General features: G+C 37.1%; 1 protein-coding gene across 4 annotated transcripts in view; it reads right to left on the bottom strand.

Moving 5' to 3' along the window:
• ZDHHC14 (zinc finger DHHC-type palmitoyltransferase 14) overlaps positions 1-27,438 on the bottom strand; it is a 113,125-nt gene that overhangs the window by 16,113 nt on the left and 69,574 nt on the right. For all 4 annotated transcript variants that reach the window (XM_040597919.1, XM_040597921.1, XM_040597920.1 and 1 more), the window contains exons 3-6: positions 22,396-22,554; positions 9,014-9,151; positions 5,055-5,103; positions 164-266 (exon numbers count right to left, since the gene is read on the bottom strand). In XM_040597919.1, the coding sequence (XP_040453853.1) occupies positions 164-266; positions 5,055-5,103; positions 9,014-9,151; positions 22,396-22,554 (449 nt within the window). The remainder of the gene's footprint in view (positions 1-163; positions 267-5,054; positions 5,104-9,013; positions 9,152-22,395; positions 22,555-27,438) is intronic.

The following is a 27,438-nucleotide window of genomic DNA, read 5'->3' as shown; positions in this document are numbered from 1 at the left end:
GATCTCTTCTGATATTTTGAATCAAGCATGACCAAGTTACTACTACTTTCCTACCGAGACATTCACAAAATTACACAGATAGGTATGGCTTCTGTAAAAATAACGGAAAAACTTTCTCATTACTATTTAGAAACATGTATGTAGAAATATGCTATGAACTTACATCTTCATTTGTGGTTTGATTGGAGCTGATCAAATACGTGTGAAAACCTGAGAGGCCAACAATGGACCATACTGAGAAAAAACACACCACAGCTTCCAGCACAGTAATTGAAAGTCAAGGAAATACATACAAATGGGAAAAAATAATTATATCCAATAACAAGTATTTACAATCACAAAATTCAAGGTAGTCAACTTATAGTCCACAAGTCCCTTAAGATCCCTGGGACAGCAAAAACGAAACTCAGAAAAGCAAGCCAACTGTCACTAGGCTTTAGCGTACAGGCCACTGAATACCATCTACACAAGCAAATATTTAAGGGCCTGCAGACTGAAAAAGGCTAGAAACTACCGATGAGCGGTTCTGATCTTAATTGCTGAAATGCAAATTTTCACGTTCACCCTGTAAAAGTCCTTGTATTAAGACAGGTAAATTGACAAATAACAGAAAGTAATAGTTCTGATGGGGTGAGGGGAAGGTCAAACACAAGACAGGTAAGCCAAGGTTAGCCAAAGAGCAAAGACTGAAGAGGTATGTTTGTACAAATACTTAGTGCACAATGGGAGTCCTGAGCCAGGACTAAGGGTTCTAGATCTGTGCTCGTAAGCATAGCAACAACAACTGAGTAAGCGGCACTTCAGTCATGTCCTAACTGCTAGACTCTCCTGTCTTTCTTCTGTTACTGAAGCTCAGATGCTGGTAGGGATCCTAACACTGGCCTCAAAGTGCACGAGTCCAAGTAAAATATAAAGCACACTTACTCCCTCAAGTCCCTCTAATAACTGGATATATTCTACATTACAACTGTGGGTGTTGTAATACAACTGAATGGCCCAGCCCCAGCAAACAGCCTGGGGAACAACTGCTGTTAAGCCCGTGAGTGTGAATAGTTGGGGCAGGGTTGAATACTCAAAACTCTGCAGCATTTGTATGTACATTTAAATGTACCATTTAAAGAGGAAGACTATCAACGCCCAACTCACTGTGCTGCTATTAAAGAGTAGCTGAGGAATTACAAGAAGACTTTTTGAAGGCGACATCAGCCCAAATTCTAAGAAAATCACAAAAAATTGCAGAACAGAACTTGAAGTGAGAACAGAAGCAGTCAAAACATGCTTTGGTACAGCCACAAGTCACTCTGCTGGCATTTGCCTAGCACAGACAGCACCTGCCCTGTCAAATGCTGTTAGTTTGCATCCCGATGGCAGACTGCCACAATGGGGTGCAACATATGGGGGCTTGCACGTAGGGCACTCAGGTACTCCTATACGTGAGCTCATGGGGTGCTTTCTCACCTGCATGTTGTTGGGAGCAGCACAGGTAATCATACAGTAAATGCACTCACACCTCCGAGAGGGCAGCAAAGGTGTGCATGTGCTTGTTTCTGTGCACCACTAGAACTTTGTTCAAACTACCCATGTTTTCACTCCTTACACACTGCATAACACAAATGCCATGAAGTAGTAATCAGGCTTTGAAAGTGAGACTGGTGTACTAGGAAAGTCAGTCAGTGCTCAGTGTTGCATACTTACTACAGGTTCTATCATTCCTCTAACTCCAAAGGAGTCATGATCTTAGCAATAAGACAATAAAGTTGCTTCTAAACTTTATATAATCAAGCATAAAGAGCAACTTCCTATAGAAGGCTTCCTGCCATAGTTTTTTTATTTATATACAATTTTATTTACACACAATAGTCATGAATGCAGAATACATCTGCTTTGAGACTGTTATTTCCTACAACACTTCAATAGTAAATTTTTTTTAGGGAACATGAATCAACAGCAGAAAAGGTTTTGGTTCCGAGAAAAACAGATATAATCAATCAGTAGGAACAAGACAACAGAAATAGAATAGGAATAAAAATTAATCTGTATGTTAACCATATGCCAACCTTCAGTGAAGTCAGTTTCCAAGACAACATCAAATCAAAATATTCCACAACAAGGACACAGCCTTAAAACACACACAAAACCATCTTTATCACTGAATCTTTCAATAGAAAAGAAATATGACAGCTCCTCACCATTGCAGAGACACAGACTAGAAAATGCATGGATGGACATAAGTATTTGTGATAAATAATCCTAATATTAGTTAACAGTGAAGAGTTCTGTATTGCAGGTCTGCTCTCAGCTAAAGAACTGGGAAATGCCAGAATTGTCCGTATAATGTCCCCTAGAACCTACTTTACTCAGAGTGGTTTAAAAGCCAGAAAAGAGCCATTTGCATTCTGAGCAAATCTGTTCCAGAAGCAACTGAAGTGCACTGTTGAGCAGCACGTTCACTACTACCCCTCTCATCTCCTCCTCAAACTATGTGGAGTCAAACCTACATAAGACAGGAACTGGATCTCAGCTGACTGTGCAAGTCACAGCTAAAGCAAGGAGAATGAGGGAGCACGGATAAGGAAGCAGACTCTTGTTAGCATAGGGTTCAGAAAGGTGTAGGAGAAGGAAACAGCCCCAAAACATTAAGCACAACACAAACTGGGCTTTGAGAGGGTAGAAATAGTAAGGAAGGCTGTAGATGAGCACTGTTGGGCAAAGTCTACACACCAAGACTAAGAGGCAGAATCACCAGCTTAGAAAAGGGGAACCTTAAAGGGAAAAGGGCTCCCTGCAACCTCATCAGATGACTGAGGACACCACTAACAGGACGCTCCTTGCCATTACACTCCAGAGAGTGCTGAAACGCGACCTTCTCCCTCCACCGGTTAATTCCTACTGACAACAGAGGGAACTCAGTTCAAAACATCTTTCAGTTTCCCGCTGAAAGGGAAGTCTTCTTCCTAAGAAAGAGACTTCTTTCACTTTCCCACACCAAGATCCAAAAAGATCTCTAGAACAGCAGGGGTGGTTTATGTTATTTTAACATGAGTCCATTAATTAAACATGAGTCCATTAATCAAAAACCAAACACAAAAAAAGCAATGTATTCCCAACAAAGTATTACTTACTATCATAATATGGTATAACGCTCCCTTGGCATCTCACATGGGGTTGTTAGCAAGACAGAAATGGCAGTGTTCTCTGTGCCTGAATTGACTGGCTTGCACCAAGGAAGCATTCCCAACACTATTTGGACAACATAATTTTTTTGCTGTTAGGAATCGTAACCAAGCTATTAAATTGTCTAATATATCACTATCAAACCAGGCCATTTCTACAAGATGCACTACCAAGCCTTTCAAAGCAGCACATCCCTGAATACAAATTATGAATAAGCAGCCCATTGTTCCTGTACAAGGATCTTCAAATGCATAATCAATTACCTTTTGATTTAAGGATAATTGAAAGCTATTCTCAGTTTGAAAATAGTCTGAAAGAATCATCTTTTCTAAGAAGTGATTGTAATTCTTTTAATTGGAAGCTGTTGTTGTGCCATTTAGCACAGTTCGTTTGTGCTTTGTAAAATTATTTGTACAAAAAAAATCTGAATGGTGGCTTTGTTTAAAAATGGGAGTTCACAGCTCAGTGACTACCTGATGAACACACACACAGAAAGAAAACTGTATCTGCAGAACTTGGAGAATTTGACACTTTGAAAAACTACCTGGAAAGAGAGATCTGTTTTTATGCACAACTACACATGACAGAGTAAGTTTTTTCTTCCTACTCTTCTGTGGAAAAGAGCAAACTGCGTGAGGCACAATGGACAAAAGACTTGTCTTTGGCACAAGTATGGGAAAGAATTCTTTTAATAGTATCTTTGCGGGAGGTGCAAACTGTTTATTCAGACATAAACCATTCAAAACATATACGTAAAGAGTGGGAAGCTTACAGTCTGTACAGAAATGTAAAGAAGAAACTAAACAGTAATTATATCAGCTTCACATTTTCCCATTACGTTAGCTGCTTTTAGATAGAAGGAGGCTTTTCCATTCTCACAGAGTAGAAAATACCAGAAAGCTCCTGTGAAGTGATGAAAAGAACATGGAGTATTTACAGAACAGAACCACAGAAAGGTTTGGGTTGGAAGGGACCTTTAAAGATCATTTAAGCCAGCCTGCCTGCCATGGGCAGGGACATCTCTCACTAGATCAGGTTGCTCAGAGCCCCGTCTACCTGGCCCTGAACACTTCCAGGGATGGGGCATCCACAGCTGCTCTGGGCAACCTGTTCCAGTATCTTACCACCCTCACTGTGTGCTTTCTTTGTTATAGCCAACCTAAAGCTACCCTCTTTCAGTTTAAAACCACTGCCCCTTGTCCTGTCACTAAAGACCCTGGTAAAATGTCTTTCAACGTCTTTCTTATAAGCCCTCTTTATATTTCAAAAGACCACAATGAGATCTCCACAGTCTTCTCCAGCCTGATGAGCAGTAGTAGCCCCTGTGTGTATGCATGTGTACACTTTTATGTAACTTAACAGAAGTTGATACCTGAAAATGACTTCTTAGAAGAGTAAATCAGCATAAGCACGTTTTCAGGAACTGAACTCTTCAGGGACATCTTACGGTTTCAGTTGTTCCACAATCTACTCTTCCTATCCTGACAAGAATCAGCCATTTTGGATACTTTGGGTTGTAAAAGCAGAGGAATTATTGAATATTTTAAATTAAACCACAGCATGGTTATAGTGTGATACATATACACACACATATGAATTCCATCACAAATATATGGAGCATATTTCCATCACACATGGGAACTACAGACCTTTGTCAAGAGCACTATTCTGCAAAAAATGAAGAATAAAAACCAGGCCAGGCTATGCAGTCTCCTTCCTACCTCCAACATGTGGCGAGAAATCCTATTGTGCAGGAAGTGATGAAACCATTAACTGATAAAAGTCCCAAATGCACATATCCAACAACAGCATGAAAACAAGCAAAACCACATCTCGTTATTTTGCAACAAGATCTACAATTTGTTTCAGTGAAAGGATATCTTGCAGGACTGTCCTTCAGGGCATTAAGGAACCCTGTTTGTTGAGAACCTGTAGAAACAGAACCCAAAAATACCACCTGAGTAAGAAATTGGACTATAAGCTGTTTTCACCATAGTTAACACAATATTTGAAGATGACCAAGTAATCATAGAACAGATTTACTAATACTGCTCAGCAGCAGCCATATCAGAAAAAAAATGGGTAAGTTATCAGGTCTAACATCTGCAGAATATTTTCTCAGTCATACCAAACTGATGCACACATACTTTCCCATGAACAAGATCTCTGATTACCCCTGTTCTTTTCAGACCTAATATGGAAACAAAAAATAATAAGCTACTTCCAAAATTTGAAATAATACTTTTCAGAGTAACTTTTTGACTTGGAAAATTTATGTTATAAATGCAGATTCTCAACTTCCCTCCTTTGTCTGGAAGCAGCCAAAGACTATAATCCTGCTCCTACTGCACCTGCACAGGTTTTTCTTATAGGTGCTTGTTGTCTCTGGGCAAATAAGAGATTATCTACTAGCTGAAAAGGTCTCAAAAGCAGCATGATCCAATGAATAAGAAATGCAGAAGCATCCACTTGGGTTCCACAACCATGAGATATTAATCAAAAAGGGTAGTTCGACAATTTGCTGATTGCAACAAATGAATACGTTTGTAGAAACAGACTCATTCTCACATAGCTATAGGCACATAGTTCATATTTTACTGTATAATTTAAATGATTTAAATGCATCAGGTTGAAAGTCTGCAAGGTCACAATAAAAATGTTCTCCTTAGCTAAATTCATCTGAAGATTTGTATGAAGAGAAAAGAATCTTGTCTTTAAAATAAAAAGAAAAATACATATGTATGTGTGTACACAGATATATATTCTTTAGACCTGCCTGGCCAATTTTACTGTTTGCCATTACAAAGGGAAAGTTACTTACCTCATATTTGTGAGCCTTTTCAGACTCTCATAACTGTTTCTTAGCCTCAAGGTACAAGACTAATGGAACTTCCCCTACCTTCTTACTATTTTTAGGATCCTTAATGGCAATGGCAGCAGGTAGGTGTGATGTCTATTCCCTACTGCTGATGACACTCTTCCAAGCAGTTCCCAATACATCAGAAGGGGAAGGTTCCTCACTGCAACAAACAGTTGAAATACTGATGCCTCAAACAGAGCTGAGTAACCATGAAGACACATACTGCTACTGAAAATGTGTTAAGCTTGGGGATATGGAAGAAGAACTTGCAAGACAATACCTTTAAAGTATCTGATTTACAAATTCATTTTATTATCTTCAATAATATTATGTGCATGTCGTCTTAATCCTGGAAGGGCGTTTTTCCAATAAATCTCATCACTTCTTAGGCCCCAAAAATTGTAAAAACGCCAGCTTGCAAGATGTATTAAAAAGTGATACAAATTTTAAAATTCATCTAAATCAAGGGACATTTTAAAAATAAATAAAAAAAAATATTTCTGTGTAATCAACAAGCTTAGAAAAGGAACTTCTCTATTAGGATGAACCAAAAAGGATATTTTTTTTAAATGTCAATGCTTATAAGTTGTTATAAATATCCCTCAGTCCCTTCCTAAAGGAATATTATCAGAAGGCAGTTTAACACAAGATAACTAGAATAAAGTGCTGCTGAAGGTAATCCTACTAGGACTGTCTTCCAAGAAGATAAGAACAGGATTTGACTAAATCAGCAGGTCTCTAGAATCAAGAATTTTGCCAGGACTTATGGAAATATATATGGATTATTTTGAAACACTGCAGGAAGATCACCATCCCAAGTCTGAAAACCGAGACTTTGTTCAGACATGGTAATACAAAGCAGTCTGTGCCAAATGCAAGGGTTCAAATTAAGTAACTGAGAATCCTGCTTACTGGTTAGCATCAGCTGAAGACCTGCAGGGCTGCAAAACAGAACAAAAATGGTTGAGTGGTACCTATTTGGAAGGTAGATATGAGGACTTCTAGAAGCGTGGTGGGCACAGAGAGAGTGGAGCGATCAATATAAGAAAACCTTGTTTGTGAACAATTCTTTTTTTAGACACAGTCTAAGATTACAGTAGATAAATTTGAAAGTTGGGCTTGAAGCTCAAATGGAGCAAATAAACATCGAGGAACTAATCACAATTCTTACCTGCTCCCATTGCCTTTGAGGAACAACCAATCTTCAGAACTAAGGAGGTTTTTCCTGTCTCATCCAAACTAGATAAACCTCCATAGCAAAAATATTTCCCAGCTGATATTCTTAGACAATTTAGCATTTCACATTCACTGTACATTTTCTGTGTTACCTACACAATGCTAAAGCGCTTCTCAACCACACATTTCATTTCTCTGCTCTTTGTCTAATTCATGCTTAGAATTAGGCATGGACACTGTAAAGTTAAAATCCACTGGGTAAGTCTACTTAACAGAGAGAACATGAAATATTGGAAGAATATTGGTAATTCATATGCTTAAAACTAAAGAAAAAAAAGTGCGGTAGTCTGTGAAATAAAGACAAGCTAGCTTCAAAAGTAGCTTTACATTGCCAGACTGGTAATGTTTTCAACTACTGAATTCTAGCAAAGTAAGATGACAGAAAAAATCCCATGTGTCCTTTTTACATGTAAAACATGCATATGTGCATACTCATGTATGCTCAAATAAATGTCAAGGATTTGAACTATTTATGGAAAGGGTTCTCTTTCCAATAATTACTCTTCCCTTTTCAAACAATACGTGTATCTTATCTCTGCTCTTTCAGCTGGTATTAGAAATGCTGCATCTGGCAGTGAGAACAACTTGTTGATCCAGACTCCCTCAAAATTAGGTGCCCCTAGTTCTAGCTTATGTGCTAGATCTCTGAGCTATAGGAGAGCCACGCAATGCTCCCATCCTTTTTTTTGTAAAGGACAAATATGAACAGGAGTTGTGCTTTTTAAAATACTAATTTTCCCTGCACAGTGGAAGCAGTTTAGGAAACTGAGCACAATCTGGCATATTTTTCAGTAAAACATTGTCTAAATAATGCCATTATTAAGTTAACTTTATAAATGTGTTAGAAACTGAAATATTACTTCTATCAGGTTACTGTTGTAACACAGAATACAAAGAAATATAAAGATCACATTTTCAAAATGATTAAAGAAATATTCTTCAAGGTAATATCCTATATAATTAGTGAAAAGATTAGTGAAAAGCTTCCTAATGGTAATGGGTTAAAAAACCTCCACGACATACAAAAGGTCTTTAAAGACAAGTCATATAACCGATCACCATAAACTACAACATCATCATAATACAGGAGCTAAGAAAATCTGTTTGAAGTGTGTGGAAAAAAAAAAGACAGTACCAGAAAGAGTCTTGATCTCATCCAACCCAAAATACAAATAAAAATCAATCTCACACTCATGAATATTCGTATTTCTATAGCTTGTCTGATTCACTCCATTATGAATTGGTTATTCTCAGAAATGTCTATGCAAATGAAAGTAACTTGTGTTAAAAATAGGGTAGATAAAGATGTAAAACTAAACAGCAAACAACAGAAAGTATAGAATAGCTCCAATCTATTTCCTAGTAATTCACCTGTTTGTTTGGATAACAAGTGACCCACGACTGCAGGTAAAAAAGCACACAAAAGTTCTTTGGGAAAATAATACTATCTGTATATTTAGACATACAGTATGTGTGCTGCTTTTCCAATAAATCATCCATAAAAGGACAAAAACATTAAGAAAATTAACACTGTATTAAGATAAAGCCAGCACTAGATCAATGACTATCATGACCAGGGTCTGTTATAGACCAGAACAGGACTCACTGGGGATTGTGAAGCTTCAGAGAAAAGGCAAATAAATAAATAAATAAATAAACCCTGAATGATCAAAAGATTAACTTAAAAATAAAGAACTCAAGCAAATGGCTACATACGTAATCTGATTTCACCAGCATACTTACGAAGGATGACGTGGGTGATAACGAATGCAAATATAAAGACTGTCAGAAAGGACAGAGATAAAATAAACATATAAAAAAATCTGTAGTTTCTTTTCCCCACACAGTTGCCTACCCAGGGACAGTGGTGATCAAACCGTTCTGAAATGAGAGGCAGAAGAAAAAAAAATGGAAAACAATTAATAATATGCTGTTTATTTGAAAAATGCTCTCTGAATACTTCATTAAAACTCATGATTTAACTGGCATTTGCAAATTAGCCACAAAGAAATTCTTATTTAGAAAGGAAAAAATAGAAAAGAAAAAAAAGGAGTATTTCAATGAAACCTTACAACTTTTAAAGAAATCAAAGCATGGCTGAGGTGAACTGTAAAACTAGCAGCATTATTGTGATAAATTGTGCAGTCAGACCAGTAAGCATGTATTTATCCACTGTCACATGGAGCAGTACCAACTGAAGCTGTATTTTATTTTGAAAAAATAAGGTTTTTTTTCCTTCTAGTGACTCTTCTACTAAAAACTGGAGGTTTTGATCTATTTTTATTTATATATGTCATGATCACAACTCTGACATATGTCTACCATCTTCTCATCCATCCATTATGGTATGTTGAAATATTTACACCCTTCACTTCCTTATTGCTTCACTCAAAATATTCTCTATTCAAGACCACCTGTTTTTCCACTTAAGAGTTTACACTGCCATACAAAACCATTAAAAAAAGCAAAATCATTCACATAAACCAGTTTTCAAATGTTACAATTCAGTCTTGTAAAACTTGCTTGTACTACTTTTGGTTTGGGTTTGTTTTTGTTTTAATAATCTATTCCAGCTTGCAGAAGCTTTCTGTAAACCACATGGTATAAAAACTGGTAGATGTCATCCGAATGCTCTGTTACCCTTTGCGCTATCGGTTCCCTCTTCTTTTTACTAAAGCAAACCCTTTCCTTTTATTTCCTGGAGAGATTAACTCATTCATGAGACAGGAAAAGACCAGGGCGGGTCAGGTAAGTGTCCCCAGTGCGGAGGAAATGCCCCAGTGCTGGAAAACACCAGAGGGAACGGTTCACTCTGCTTCTTCCCAGGCAGCCTGGCCCCCTGCTCCCCGTCACAGTATGCCAGGGAATGGAAACAGAGTGATTATCAGGAAACATTCTGGCATTTCCTAATATTGCTTTGGAGAGATTACACTGACAGAATTTTAAATTTTTTAATCAAATCCAAGATCATAAACCAGATGCTTTCATGCTGACTCTCTCTCACTCTCTGATCCTTGTCCAAATCCTGTTTTGGTTTTGTGACTTTTTTTGCCTCCATTGACGTACGATATCAAAATATTTGTAATTCCACAGGAAAGGCAATCTATACATTTGAAGTCCTATGTTAAAAAGGCACATCTGTCCAAGCACATCGGTTTATTTTAGCTATGGCTTTATGTTAAAGACCTAGATTAGAGGTTTTCCTTGAAGGATGTGTTTAGTACTATCTTCATTAAAAAAAAAAAAAGTCAAACCAACATGTATAACAAATTTCTGAGTTCACCAGACTTCCAGGGTTTTTTAAAATGGTTTTGCGTGACAGCTGTTTGGACCACATGTTTCTTCCATAAATCTGTTTCAGATTCCAATGGGGCTATTCAAGGTAAAGTTATTGAACTTTCTTAGGATAAGGCTTCAGAAATAACTTGATTTAATGAGCACCACTAAGAATACCAAGAACTAAACACACTGCTATCTGAAAAGGTACACGATACTATCTTTACTTAGTGCGATACAGTTGTATTCCCAAAATAAGTTGACATTGCATTTGAACAGTGTTTGTTTTCACATTTATGCTTCTGAATAAGTCCTTATGTTTTGATAAACACTTAACAGCATTTAATGGGTACTTAATACAGACCTGAGCAAATAATAACACAAAAAAAAATAAATACAGTTACAGAGCCTTTTAAGGAGCATAATCCTAGGGTACTTTTGAATCCTACTGCTTCAGAAAAAAAAAATCATTACATGTCTTTGGAAGACAAATTCTGCATATATACATTCATTCTCTTCTATGCTGACACTGTAGGAAGCAATAAATTATATCAACATAAAGCTCAGTTTCTAGCCATGAAACAATATTTAGATGTATGTAGACATCTATTTGATAGATTCAGATAAATGTAGACAAACAAAACCAACACCTCCATCTATAAACACACATACACATATATATAGACACATATATACTCCTTACTAAAGGCTGACTCGGTATGTTTAACCTAATTTGTCATTCCAACTTCTGTCTTCAAACTTTCTTGGTAAACTGAAAGGCTCTGCTTTCTCAATTAACAGCTTCATATGATTGGTAACTACCTAAGATGTTCATAAAGCAGAAATAGACAAAAAAGGCTGGATATGAAACACACTGCTACAGTGTTAAATACGAATCAATTCTAATGAAAAAGGGCAAGTATTATAAGGGTTTACGTGAGTGTTACAAATTAATAAACTGGGCCTCATTTTTCTCGGTCATAAAATGGAAAGGGACGTGACATTTATGCTATATGCCACAAACCAGCATATTAAAAAGCAAGGAATTATTCCACTCAGCAGAGCACAAACATGTAAATGCCAGTTAAAGATAATAGCCTTACAGCTTGTGAGCAGCTCTGCTTAGTTGTTAACACAAGAGAAAACAGCCAATCCCGGCAAGATGAACAGACGCATACAAAACAGAAGCTTCTAATGCTGTTAAGGAAATCCAAACTCTTAAATCTAGAGCTGTTTATTCTTCCTTAGAAAAATACATGGCTTAGTAAGTATTAATGAAGAAATAACACGATATCTTAAGGTTTACCTCCAGCACTCCAGATGCCTGCAAACTGAACAACCAATGATTTGGAGAAGGAAGCTCTGCCTGACATCTCTACTTGCTCGGACAATGTTGGCAGCAAAATTAAGATTTACCTTCACTGAGCAATGAGAAACTACAGATGCTGAGAAAAACTGTGAATTCCAGCCCTCGTAAACTTAAAATGCAGAGCAAATACAAATGCAACTGGTTATTATAAAGAATAATAGACTGTTCAGAGGTGATCACTGCAGTCCTGGTTTACATTTATAGGGTATAGAATACATGCTGCTGTATTCAATCATACATTTGTGACAAGGTTAATGTAAAAATATTTCAGGTAAATGAAGAGCATCAAAACACTGGCAATACAAACTCTTGTTAATAAAAAGTGTATTACAACTCAATGAAGGAGGAAGAAAGCTGCAAGAGCTGCAAAGTTTGTCTACGGAAGCATCCCATGGATAGAAAAGTTGCGACAGATCATCTCCTTGCACTCAATTTTAAGCAAAGGCAGCAAGGTATTTGTCTTACAGCTTTATCACACTAATCAAGAACTACTACTAAAACAGATGGGCCAGCTTCACCCCTTTTAGCAGCCCTGTGAACAATCTCTTGCCTGTGTGTTTATGGCTCTCCGTCCTTAGGCCAAGCTTGGTGTTCATTTTGCCTTGTGGGGAGCTGGCTGACAGAGCCAGATGAACTTAAAACTATGGTTAATTTTCTGTTGCCTATGTGTCCAGACAGCTCATTACAATATCAGGCAAACACCAAAGCTGGCCTAAGTGAAGCAGTGAGAACACACTACCAGAGAAGGGATGAAATGATCCTTTCAGCGGCAGCAGCGTGTTAATTCAGCTTAGCTGTAACACCAACCTTACTATAGGTTAACACTTATCAGGACTGCAGGAGAAATCCAGTTTTGATTAATTTTTCAGGGTCTGACAACAAAGGCTGAAGCAAACAAAAAAGACTGAGAAAATGTGTGAACAGCTTATAAGGTGAAGTATCAATGAAAAAGAGGAGATGGGTAAATGGAGACAAGATGTTGCTGTAAAGACCACTGACCACCAGAGAGGCAAGAAACCTCAAAAGCTGTCAGTAAACCTGCATCAGTGACTTTATTTTACCAGTCTTTAACCAGGTGATTAGCAACTTCAAATTTGGATAATAACTTTTGAGGATAACCAGCATCCCCATAACCAAATCCAAAGCTAACCAAGCCAATCTAAAAGCTTATAGCAGTGAAAGATGTCACATGCTGCCTTTCCTGCCACTTCATCCCGCTTCCTTCTCTCATTGTCTAAGCTGCTGATGACTCAGGTCAGTTCCCTGAACTGGCAGGAAAGAAAAAAAGGGAACTATTTTGCTCATTGCTCAGTGAGAAAAACTAACTTGCCAATGGCTGTGTGTTACTACGGGCTGTGTGAACAGATGCACAGGACAGAATCACACAAATGGGAGTGGGGGGAAAGAGAGGATGAAGTTCAGATACTGTCCCTTTGGAAGCAGCAAGCTGTCAGCATGATACAGCGGTCTCATTAACACTCACATAATAATATATACTAACTGGATGACAGAACAACATATAAGTTACATCATACCTTAGACATTTATCAGGTTTTACCTTCCCTGAAACATTTACATTTTAAAACTTGCTTAGGAAACATTATCTGCTGGGTATCTGTCCTGGTTTCAGCTAGAAGAGAGTTAATTTTCTTCTCAGTAGCTGGTACGATGCTGTGTTATGGATTTGGTATGAGTTGATAACACACTGATGTTTTAGTTGTTGCTAAGTAGTGCTTACTCTAAATCAAGGACTTTTCAAGTTTCCCATGCTCTGCCAGTGAGCAGGGGCATAAGACACTGGGAGGGAGCAGAGCCAGGACAGCTGACCCCAACTGGCCAAAGGGATGTTCCCTACCATGGGACGTCATGCTCAGCATATAGAGCTGGAGGAAGAAGGAGGAATGGGGACACATTCGGAGTGATGGTGTTTGTCTACCCAAGTGACCATGACACGTGATGGAGCCCTGCTTGCCTGGGGATAGCTGAGCACCTGTCTGCCCATGGGAGGTGGTAAATTAATTCCTTGTTTTGCTTTGCGTGTGTGTGTGGCTTCTGCTTTACCTATTAAACTGTCTTTATGTCAACCCACGAGCCTTCCCACTTTTACCCTTCTGATTCTCTCCCCCATCCCACCAGGTGAGGGGAGGGAGTGAGCAGCTGTGTGGGGCTTAGTTGCCAGCTCAGGTTAAAGCAGAACACATAAAACTGAGAATGTTTCCCTTTTTAATAAGCAGTGGTCTTATAAATAAAGAGTGTTTCCTTCAGAAGCCACACCAAATTATGCTCCTTGCTGCTCAGAACCAAAGAGTCAAATCTCTTACTTTTCCACTGCACAGCAAGTAGACTCTTAAATCCTTAAAAGTTCAGCTTCCATTTTTCAGTCACTGCACTCCAGGAAATCACATACAAAATGACCCCAAAGCTTTCCTTCCTCTTTCAAAACACTTAATAAAAGCTTTAAAATTGACAATGAACAAAAAAGCATTTTTACACAGAACATTTGTAGGCCAGCTTGGCCCTTCAGGTTGCAGCTTTTCTCATCTGTTCACACTGTGACTTCAGAAACATTAATATTATTTATGAACCGCTTCCTTTTTCTTTTGCTCAACTGGATCACTGCCAACATATATTTTCTAAAGCTTTATGTGAATGCATGTCTCAAAAAGAAAAAGTCTACAGGTGCAAAAATATCTAGGTCACATTACTATGAGATTCCAATAAGCGCAAGTTAGAATTCACTTGCTAATTCTTCCATCCCATTCAGGCAAAGCATCGTAGGGCAAAGACAAACCTGAGTCATTCACCAAACGTTACTTTCTTTCTTTAACACATGCAAACATGCATCCCAGGACTGGGAAGGGTCAACAACCCACTATTCAAACCTTGCATCACTCAAAAAATCATATCACAACTCAAGCAACTGGGCCAGTGTTGGAAGCAGGGTTCGCCAGAGTCAAGAAGACGCTCAATATGAGTTATGCATCTTGCTCAACTTTATTAGTTTCTAACACTACTTACATAGAACTGATACACATGCATATTTGTAAAGCAGAAATATAATTGGTTAGTAGTCTCTAAACACGCGCGGTTCTCACACCCCTAATTATCATGACTAAAATAAGCATTCTGTCCATGTAGCTAACAGTGTTGCTGTGCTTCAGCCTTGTAGTTTGTTACTCCCTATTTTCCCATACCGGTCCCCATCTTCCTTGGCCCTGCACCTGCTTTCCCAGCAGCTGTAGCTTGTTACAGCCACCACCTGTTGGCACAACATAATTACTTGGTCTCAGGATTCAAGAATAGCTCAAGGCTACCTTTCTTGTTAACTTCAGCACAATTCTGATTACAGGCCAATTCTAATACCAGGCCTGGACTGTGCAGATCTTCAGAGATTCTAAGGCCATGCTTCTGCAGCCATTCTTCTACAGGCCAGCATTACTCAAAATTACTTTTGATAGCAGTAGTACAACATAGGACTACAAAGTCCATTGTTGTGGATGCACACTGAGCAATTATGTAGAGATAGAGACATCTGCACATCTTTATAATGATGACAATTACAGCTTTTTGTAGGACTATGATGTCATGATATGACCACATCTATTCAGGCTTCTTGACTTGATATTCTGTATGACAAATGGTACTTTCAGAATTTGGTTGCTCTTGGAATATTTTGGAAAAGAAATGAGGTTTTATAAGTCCATATAAGGAATACTTTTTACTACAAAAAGTATCTATTGTCCAATCCCAACAGCCTGCAAAGTCATGTATGCATGCACAAAAGCAAATATAACCATGGCATTAAAAACTTTACAGTCTGTTCAGATGTCCGATAGTTTAACATAATTAATAAAAAATCTTGTATCTGATATACATAGCACATTCATAAAAACTATCCTTAGCTCAGATGTTCCATTCCACTGACCGAAGTCACCACTCCTAAGAAAACTGCTTATTTAATTATATTTAAAAAAAACACTGATGGGACTTGCCATCAATTGGCAACGGCAATCAAATACATGGATCAATTTAACTTACACAACATTCACCTGTGTGACAGTCATTCCCCTGACAATGCTTTTGCTGTTACTTTTGTGAAATAAAATCAGAGTAGAAAATCATATTAAAAAAAAGAAGGTGAATAACAAAAGACTGATTGCAAGTTACATTTATATGCATGCTGATGTTATTTTAGAACATCTGTTATGGACAATGCACAATGGGTCCTTTAAATCACTGAGCTTCAGTACTTTTGTACTCTGATCCCAAATCAAAACTCCCCAAGAAAATCAAATGGAACAGAAAGAGCTTTCTAGCCTCAAGTTTACATTTGGGAACCACTTACCAAAGGTTTACTCCAGATTACATACTGTATGCTACACTAATCTCTACAAGGTGATGCAAACTGAAACAGCAATGTAATATTGGGAAAGATGGTCCTCTATTAATGAAATAAATTAATAGTGCGCATGGGTATCTACAGCAAAAAGTCAATCAGAAACACACTACTCAACACATATTTCACTCTCGTTGTTTAAATACTGTTCCAGACAGCTAAACTGTCTGGGTGAGATTTTTAAGAAAATCAGTTGCAAGTCAAATTCTGCCATGCTAATCAACTTCAATAGTAGCAGACTAATATTATTTACAAAAAAACCCAAACCCTCATGCTTAATTTTTTTTTCATAAAAAGAGGAATTGATCTGTTAGGAAAACATCCAGCCATTGCTCTAGGACAGCTCATAGTAATTAAACTATATTGTCACATAGCTCACTTCACTGCTACCTCCAATAATAAATGTTGACTAATTAACAACAAACCCCTTTTACTGCATGCATGTTAATGATGGCATTTTCAAAGGCAGCAGCAGCAGCAGTTGAGAATGACTGTTCTTTGATAGGTATGGGGAGTGCACAGTAAAGGACCTCACTGGTTAACAACCTCTCCTTACATACCTATTCTTGTCAATACAATACCTTCACTACCTTCACATATCAGTAGCCAAACAAGTGCCAGACACACACCCAACTGTGAAGGATGAGAGCTAAAAACTCCACCTTGTCCCTATGGGAAGCACAGTGTCCATACCATGTATTAGCTTCTACAAAATTCATGGATTTTTTCTTCTACATGAAGACCCTTCCCCCCCCCCCCCCCCCCCCCCTTCTGTTGCTGCTTTGCATCTGTCTTTGAATTCCTTAACTCCTTAACTATCTTTCAAATTGTTATTGCACCAAATAAACTTTAGGTTCCTAACTTTTTCCCTGGGTTTCCCCCTCCCCCCCGGTAACTCCTCTCTAATTTTTACTCTGACGTCTGAAGTTTACATCATTTACACAGTTGGGTGTTGCGATCATTTCTGCTTTTATATGGATATAAAAATACAAATCTAACAATATATAAGCCACAATATCTCTCTGAAGTAACCTATAATACTATTATCTTTCTAAAAGAGGCTTTGTACTATATTTCCCAGTGCTTCAGCTTAGACTTAAGAACTCTTTGACACACATGCCATGCTTCCTGAATTTCTAAAGTACATCTAGTATACAGATGGCACAATCATAAACAAATAATATATCATTTCTGTAAGTGCTGTCTGTACTCCATTTGGCAGCTTTTTGAGTGCCCCAAAAAGGTAACACAAAGAGCCAAAGTACTTCCTCATATGTAAAAACTAGGAAAAAATAGACAAGAAAAGAAAGGGGAAAAAAATCCCAAAACATAGCAATCAACTTTGTCATTTTAACTGTTCAGCTGAAAAGTCACTTCAAGAGACCTGGAGCTTAAGTGTAACAGGTTCAAAAATCAGGCCCCAAAATGAAGTGAAAATTGTTCTCTCTTTGTTGCAGGAAATGTAAGGAAAGAAAAGGGTAAAGGTCATGAAAAGGAACTAAAAGCAAGAAGGGTGATAATAGGGTAATGAAGGAAGAGTGCTACAGAACAGAATTAAAACCAAACAAAACAAAGTCCTGACTCAAGTAAATACACACTGATTATAAAAGACAACAAAATCCTGGGAAAAGTACTCTCAGACACAGCGTTAGCGTTACAAAACCCAAACTGTTACAATGACACCTCTCTCAGCCTGTTTTTGAAGTAATTTGTGTTCTCCAGGCTGGAAGATGCTGGTATCTGGAGTGACTACATGCAGGAGCTTCTCCCAGAACACACTGATAATTCTCACTTTTTGTCTTATGCTGCGCACATTATGGTTGTATGTGTAATAATTAATTCCCCCTCTAAGAAAATAAGTTTACAACAGCTGGTGCCTAATCTGGGAAACTACTTTAAAAATTTTATCCAAATTCTGCTGTTTGGCATACTACTGGGTACAGATTGTATTTTGAAAACAATAAATTAACGTAGTCTGGTTCAGACCAAATCCAAAAGTAATGCCTACCATTGCCTGGCAGAAGTACTTTACAGAAGCAAAGATGTAATCAGAAAGGGGATGTCTACTGGCTTCTAATATAGCATATCTTATGTCAAAATTTCTGTCAAAATCTTGACACTTGGTCTCATGTTTAGGTTCTATAGAAAAGCAATCAGACTTACAAGTGAGAGGAATCCTGTCTCCTACAGAAAACATGGATAGAAAACACCAGTACAGTACGTGTGCCTTCAGCACTACTGGCATCCTGGGTCCCTCTCTCAGAAAGTTTATATTGGGTACAAAGGTGGCCAACTATGATCCATCAAGAGCTACTGGAAAACAAAGGGATAACCCCCCAAGGTTCAAGAAGGCCTGTGCTGAAAATTTCTGAGAGCGTGAGAACATCCAGCAGGAAGCACCCCCCCCACGCTCGCCCTCCTCTCCCGTCCTTCCCCAGGGATCCAACTCTGGCCATGGTGGGATACAGGCTACTGTACAAACTGAAACTGTGGTCTAATTTGGTATACCGTTCTCACGTTCATCAGTGATCTCTGAAAAATCGAACTAAATGTTTCAAAGTTAAGTTGTGACATCCACTTTAAAAAATTTGAGATTTGAATCCTCGGTGGAAAAAAAGAAATCACGTACTGAAAGAAACACAGAGGAACTGGAGAGGAGAAGCTATCTTTATCCATCATTCACACACAAATTTACGATATGCAGATACTGAAACAAATAAAAAGGCCATATTCTCTTAGATTAATATAAATGGTGGATTTCTTCCACCCTACTGGATTTTTGCCTTAGTCAAAATCAGTTATTTCATCTGATAAGGAAAACTGTGGCATGTGAATGCAAGGAAAGCTTTAGACATTTAGATTATTGGACTAAAGTGACTGCTTGCTAATCATAACTGTTTCTCGTTAGTCATTCTATCCTATATTTAAGTACATTGTTTGGAAATAGCTGCTTCTTGTTCAGCTTTTATTATAGAAGTCAAATTAAACAAATACAAAAATTATTTCTTAAAAACAAACAAAAAGTGAAATCACACAGTTGGTGTTCAAGTGACCAAAAGTAACCTTTAAAAAGTAATTTGGTCATTTCAGAAGCAAGCCCAACCACTGGCTTCTTACTAGCATCACAGAGTGCAATCAAGACCTCTTGGTAAAACCCAGCAATAACTAGCTTGAGCTCAGAATTCACCATGTCTGCAGGGGTTATTCTTTTTTTAAAGTCTTTATCTCTTGTGTTTATGTGTACATTATTTTATATTAATTTATAATTTTTAAGCAACATAACGGTACCCAGAAAAACCTTGAGGGGCTAACTTCCAACTGCCATTCACAAAGGCAGTTAAAGAAAGCAGGTCAGGAATACACCCAAGACACTCGCCTCAGGGAACACTTATTCAACCAAATTTTTGAAGGTATTACATAAATACAACAAGCTGCATTTGTATGAAAATCCAGATTTTTCTGGATACAACTATGAAAATATTGTAAAGCTAAAAGGAGTTTGAAGTATTACTATGGGTAGAACTCAAATTATTTTGTTTTGTAAAGGTATTTCTTCATGGTTTTATCTAAATATACTATGTAGCCATTTATAAAAAAAATCAGTGATAACATGAAAATCAGAAACAAGATCAAGTAACAGATACACTTAGTAAACAACTAGAAAGTCAAGATTAATTCAAATGAGAGGGAAAAAACCAACAATGAATAAATTTTTGTATGTACTTACATATTTAAAATGCTGCTAAGGCTTCCTTACAGAAAGAAAAGCATCAACAGAAAATCAAAAGAACCTCTCTTTCACACTGCATTCATTTGCCTAGTATCATGAAACACCTTTAGGTAAAAGTAGCACACTGCCACTGGATTTTCTGAGCAGCAAGTGCTGGTTTGAAGAAAGACTCCATTTCTGTATCACAGTCTCTGTACTTAGTTTATAACTATGCAGCACAAGCTTCAGGAACTATGTGGAAAATGGAACGCGTAGCCATATTGGTAGTGATTTGCAATCATAATTACATAAATATCTGTATGTGTGTGAAGTAGGAATATTTTTGCATTGGTTTAGTTACATCAGGAAGGATCTAGCATAATCATAGTGGCATAAGATTTATTCACAAACTAAAATCAAATAAAAGCATCATCATATAGACAATCCTAACTTAAGAGTGGTGGTAAACTGAATAACACATTCTGAATAAGTGTACGTGCTTAGACTGTTAGCTTTCCACAGGTACGTGAGCAATTAGATTTTCTTGACACCTATTTTTCCACAGAAAATTAATTGCAGGTACTTGTAAATTTCACTTTTTGCATTCAATACACCTGGAATATTTATATGAAAAAGACCTGTACCTGATCAGGAAACAAAACCACTATGCAATGTACCCTGAAAAGGTCATAGTCTACTGCAACCCCCGTTATAAACGCTGAGGAGAAAAATCACAGCAAATCCATTCCAGTAAATGGATGGAATTATTTTAAAGCAAGTAACTTCAAATTAAGAAATGTGCAAGAGGAAATTACAGTTATCATACCTATTTTATAAGTAGAAAAGACTAATCTTCTTAGGTAGTTATCAATATGAGTCACTTGCTCAGACACTTTTCTGATATACATTCATAATAATTCACATCTGTTGCTTTATCACAGACATAATCAGAAGACAAAGATGGTTTAAGTTGTTACTCCACCATCACTATGTTTCACAGAATAGGTTTTCAAAATATAGTATGAAAAAGACACAATCAGATTACACAATAACCTGTAGAAAAATCCTTCATCGCAGTTTATTAAAAAAAACCTGAAACATTATTTTAAAATAAACATCAGGATGTGTGTATGGAAGTTCCTCTTATTTATGCACTCTTGGTGAAAACAGCAGCATTTAACTTTTATTTACTGCACTGGTCAAGAACCGCATTGTTGTATTGTCAGGTTTGCTGAGCAATACCACAACACTGCAATGTCCAGGTTACATTAATGTTTTTCACAAAATATGTCAGCTGCAACTCATAAACATCCCTACTTGCCAAGCTCAATAGCTTTTACAACACTTAAATTCTAACACATTAGAAAAACTTTACTGAAGGAAACTTCTACCAATACCAATCAATTGTATAGGGCTAAAAAGCTAAACTTTTAAAGGGCCAAAAAGCTAAACTCTTCTGTAAGTGTACTCCCTAAATGAGTATCATCTAAACATGAAACTGTAATTCTTCCAATGACTGCTTTATATCTAAAAATATCACTGCTGAATGCTGCAATTACATTTCTCAGCTGGAGACATCTTTCTACATTATATTCTTGAATGAGTAAGATCCAGGCTCAACAGTGTGCTAATCAGCTGTACTAAAATCCAAATGTGATATAATTAACTAGAAACTACCTCAGATTTGATTGGTGGGGTTTTTGGGTTTTTTTGGTTTGCTTTTAAATCCAAGCATATCTTAATCACCTTGTCTGCTCTCCGAAGAAAATAGTAATGAAAAAAGACAAGATGTTCAGAGGAGAGAAAGCCTTATCATTACAAAATATCCTTAAGTCCTGACAACATCTACTTACTCTCAAAATAGCAAGCTTGCCCAGTAGTTTATTATGGATTCTGATTCTGTGTGTATTCTGTCACAGTGCAAGCCCTAACCATTTGAAACATGACTTAGAGTTAGTCTGTAACAAACTGGAGAAGCAGCTCCTTGCCCTCCATTTAGTTTGGCGAAGGAAACAATTTTGAGACTCCCGTAAAGCTTGGTTCTCTGCACTGGAAAGTTCATCACACATATTAGCAGCCCTATTTGAATTGGGTGTGTTCTTTGTCTTGCAGAGCAGGTTAGGAAAGGTGTATGCATTGGGAAATATTATTCCTGTTTAGATGAGCAACAACTATCCGTTAGGCCAAATCTCTTCTTCTGCCTCCTCTAAAATTCTTAACATTTAACAGAGCTTGCAGGAAAAAAGGATGAACACAGCAAGCGACCTCAAGAGTAATCCTGTCACTAATTGATTCTTTTCTGTCTTGTATCAAAAGTATTCGTAACAATATATAAGCTACTAAATTAAACATATGCCCTATCTTTTTTTACTCACCTACGCAGTTATCACAAAGGCTGCAATGTGAGGCACGAGGTGGGCGGAAAATCTTGCAAGTAAAACAGTATTTTAGTTTCACTGTCTGTCCATTGATGATCACTTCTTTTGTTCTGGGAGGGGGGCGGTATCCTCCTGAACTGGAGCCATTTGCAATATCTAAGCATGAAAATACAACATGTTAAATTTTTCACATGAGCTATGGTGGATGCACAGAACTGTCCTTCATGGCAATCTAGAGCAAGTTTCAAATTTATATTAACACACTTAAAATAAACAATTTTTTTCCCTTCCCATTCTCCTAAAACAGCATGTAGCAAAGAAATAATTACAAATAGCATCCATAGCAAATCAATTTGTATTAAAGAAACCATTAAAACCCAACTCCTGAATGCTGACAGCTACCTTGATCCCAAAACTCTTACATTCTCATACCCCCTAACAGTTCATAGAGAATACATTGAAGACAACTATAGCTACTGGTGCAGGATGGTAAAACTTGGACAAGTTATCTTTAGGATTTTCCTGAATTTTTTAGAGCACCTGTAATTGCAAACCTTCTCCCTACAAGTGCTACAATTCTACAACCTAATATAGAATCTGTTAAGCAACAGCAGCTCCATCATTAGAAGTTGGCATATGGTAGAAATAAGATCAATCATCACTTTGAGATGCTGTGATACAATGGAGCACATTCAGAATAGTATTTCGCAGCTCTTGCAGTTTCAAAGTTTGAAAATCAAACTCCCAGTGTTACTTTTAGACATCATGAATTCTGTTTGTTGCATAAAAATAATTTCCAACTACCTCCTTTGGTACAAGTAGTATGGTTTTTTTGTTGTTTGCTTGCTTTTGTTTTATTTTAGGACATCAGCATTCATTTTTCCAGCAACTAAAGGACTGATCAGGCTAAATCACTGAAGTTCAATTTTGCACTTTAAATGTGCTCAAGCTGAACTATATTCTGGAAGCTGAACACGTAAAAGTGGTACCTTTTTCTCAGTTTATCTGTTCTTGTGTAATCACAATCAAATAAACCACAGAAGTGAAAAACTCTAGATTATTACTCTTGGACAGACAGAACAGCAAGAACAATTGGTAAGTAAAACAAATTATTTTCCAATATATGAATGAAACTGCATTTCAAAGTCACAGTCACTTGCACAACTATGTTTTAAATTGTCCCACTCACTTTCACAATGGATAAGCATGGGACTGGATTACAGGTTACTAGAAGATCCATGACTTGTATTTGAGCTCAAATTGTTAGAGATATCACTCACAATTAGTGTCTGCCTACAAACTATACATTTTCCAAGCGGGCAACTAAAAAGCTTCCGACTTAGCAAGGTATTCAAATTGGGACAGCATAGCTGCGCTAGCAAAGGTGTAATCATACCACACCCTTGATTTAGCAGCAAATCTAGCTTAAGAAGTTCCCATCTGCAACATGCTTACCCACTCCATAAATATGCATCAATAAAAGTATTTGTTGTACAGCATTGAAACAGCTGGACTTCAGAAAACTCTGTTGGAGAAGAGGGTGGAAGGAGGGGAGCAATAGCTGAGAATGATGGAATCAGGGTGTGAAGCTCCTAAGCGTCCCTTATGAGAATGAAGTGGTGAATACTGAAGAAACAGCAGCCTAGAAGCAGCTTACGAGACCCTGATGAAGTTCAGACATTTGCTTGTGTTGGGTCTAAACCAGTCCCTGCCGTGTTCCTGTGATGCTGGGCCAGGTCCCATGACCTGGTCCTATTGAAATTCAGATTACTGTGTGGTTCCCGTAACAATCAATAATACTGATTTTGACCTCAAGGCCAATACTACTTGACACAGTATTTTTGATTAAATACTGCATTTCAAGATACTAGTGTATTTACATGCTGAAGCATAACTAGACAATACAAGTTATTTAATGTGCAATATGGACATTATCTTAAGTTTCCACTTTGTTGTTCCTTACAGTTATGTTGTTTAAAAGAAACTCATTAACGAAATGATTGTGATTTTAAGGCACTCTAGCAGATACAAGAATTTGATGAGGTCAAAAGAAATAATTTAATTTATTTAGGTTATAGTAAAAAACATTTTTTACTTGCTTGCATAAGAGTTTATTTGTTCTCATGGCACATCAGTTTGAATTAAGTAATTTTTGATTTTTGCATTCCAATTTAGACAGAACTAAGATGAAAAGACATTCTATTGAAGGCACAGAACAACTATGTTTATACCATTTAAAGCTTTAGAGACATGGATGATTCCTAAATCCAGAAAACAGGAAAGAATTTCTTACAATTCAGAGATTAAAAAAGCTTTCACATTTATGATGAAAACTTCTTTTCCATAGAAAAAGTTATCATAGGCTGCATGAAACGCTGAAATAAATAACTTGTATCAATACAGATTTAGATAAGACAAAACTTTTTAGGGAAGAAAAACACCCTAGTAAACTCTTGTTATTAAAAATCCCCTACAGGTGATTTAAGTTACTACTGCCAAAAAAGACAAATATATGTTAATGCAATGTACTTGCAGTGATATCATCACCAGCAGATTTCTAATATCCTCAGTCCTTCTATACATCCATAGGCCCTACAAAACACAGCATTATGCCCATTTCTGACCATAGTCTGGTCAAGATAGACTTAGATTGTCAACAAAAATGTAGGTCATTAGCCCTAATTAACTTTTTATCCAATACAGCATTTAACATGTGCATGCATAACTTGTTCACTAATAAACCAATGACTTTTATTTGATACTCATACTCAAATTTAGGTGTATAATTGTCAAAAATACTAATGAAGCCTAGATTTCATATAGCTGTAGTTTTCTATACTGCTAGAAATGCTGATACATTGAATTTCTGTTATTCTCATATGAAGTGAATTTTTCATATTTTGTTCTTTTAGAAAAATCTTACTATTCCTGAATATGTACATAATCATTTAACGAAAATTACTTAAACCAGTCAAGATGAATTGTTTAGAAAAAATGCTCTTTTTTTCTAATGAAACATGGATAAAATGCACATTGACTAAACCCAGTATTTCCCCACCTTTCAAACTAATTCAAAAAGTGCACTGTATTCATTGTGTTTTAAAATGGGCTCTGGTAGAATCTCAAATGCAACTTCCCTCTTCTCTGGTAGAGCAGGGAGACTACCCGCCAGCCCACCATACTTACAGTGCATACTAAGAGGATTTCCTTCCAAACCTTTGCAGGGAAGTTCAAGTTCACAGGGACAGCAAATCCTAGCTCTCTGAGTAAAATTAATCTCAAAATCCAAGGGTGAAAGCTGATGTAAATGACATTAATGAAAACAGTCTTGCTGACTTTCCATGGAGTCAGGATTTTACACACAATCCTAAATTACATAATCAAATCTGAAAGTCTCAGTCTTTCTGTTTATTAAGAATTTTTTTCTGGAAACAAGCAACAGAGCAACATCAAGTGTGCTTGGATTTAATCAGATTTATCTAACCTAAATGTGCTAAACATGTCCTGGTCTCACAGTGATTTTTCAGACTCTAATTAGCCTTCAATTGGACTGCTCATACTTGGGTACTAACACAGTTAAATCTTTAATACATGTGGTCCCTTTTCAGGCACAATATGATTAACCTTTATGGAATCATCTTCCCCAAATAAACCTGTGTTTGACCACTATTTTTTTTACATTTTTCTCTTCCAATTTGTTACTGATGTAGTAACGCAAGTTATTTTACAAAAAATGTACAATATTCCAGGGTTGCCTTCCACCCTTTCTGCTCTGACATATTTTATAACTTCTCTAGCAGCATTAAATGTGCATGCACTAGATGGGGCTCCAGCATTTTTATTACCCTATTACAAAACCCCCAAACATACAATCCATGTCCTTGCAGGACCAAGGTACCTGAACTGCTGCAAGAAAGTCACTCCAAGTATTTAATGGAGATACAGCAGCCTAGCAACCTTCTAATGTGACAAAAAACTCCACCTAAATATTTCAAATTATTATGCTGAAAACAAATGGGAGGTGCTGTTTAAATGAGACACAGAGGCTGGAATTTTGCATATGTGTCACCAGGATTCTCCTGTGCAATCAAGCATTTGCTTTTTTGGTCAATTTCCCTAAGATTCTAGGACAAACGGTCTCTAGGTCTCTCCACATTGTCTCTCCACATACTTAATCATACCATGCAAGGTTTGCTGTCAACTTAAAAGGGACACAATTTCATTCTTCAAGCAACATAATTAGAAAAGTTGGTAACTTGATTTAGTCATAATGCCTTCCTGCTAAGAAAAACAGATAATGCAATGAAAAAAAAAATCTTTATAAAAAAAAAAAGAAATAAAGCCTGGCAAAAATGCAGACCTCTAAGAAATGTCTTCCTCTGTCTTTAAGCACTTAAATCTAAGCTATGTGCTTAACAACAGTGGGCTACAAGAGGAAAGAGTGGTTTATTTTTTCTAGGGAAAAGAACTTAATCCAATAAAATTTTTTTGTTTCCAGACAGTAATCTCAGGGACAAACAATACTGGGAACCAGGCTTAGACTGAAACCAGCAGCTGCTAACTGCATTCTTCACATAATTCTTCATCTGATAGACAACAAGAGATACTGACCAAATATTGCTGCTGACTTTAGATGAAAGACTTACTGCCTTGATTTCAGAATAACCTATGTATAATGTTCTTAGGAGTGGAATTGCATCATCTTCTTGAAGTCTAAAACTTTATGTGAAAGATATTCTCGCTCTGAGAAAGAAATGTAATCTTCAGTGACTTGCTGATGACAAGAAGCATAGAGAGTAAGAGCTTTCTGAAAGACCTACCTGATGCACAAAGTAATGCCACTAATTTTTTTTTTTAAATGTTATTTAAAGCATGCAATATCAGGTATGACTATAAGCCTATCCAGCTGGTATCCCACCTTTGGAGAGAAAGCAAAACATACCCACACTGTACCCACAAGCAGTATGTATTTGTTCAGGCTACTGTCAAGTCTAGGAAATGCCTATGCTGTGGCATAGATTTAATTTTATAAGTCTCTAA

The sequence above is a fragment of the Falco naumanni genome, chromosome 6 (assembly GCF_017639655.2).
Source record: "Falco naumanni isolate bFalNau1 chromosome 6, bFalNau1.pat, whole genome shotgun sequence".
NCBI lineage: Eukaryota > Metazoa > Chordata > Aves > Falconiformes > Falconidae > Falco > Falco naumanni.
This window is presented reverse-complemented; position numbering and strand designations above follow the sequence as displayed.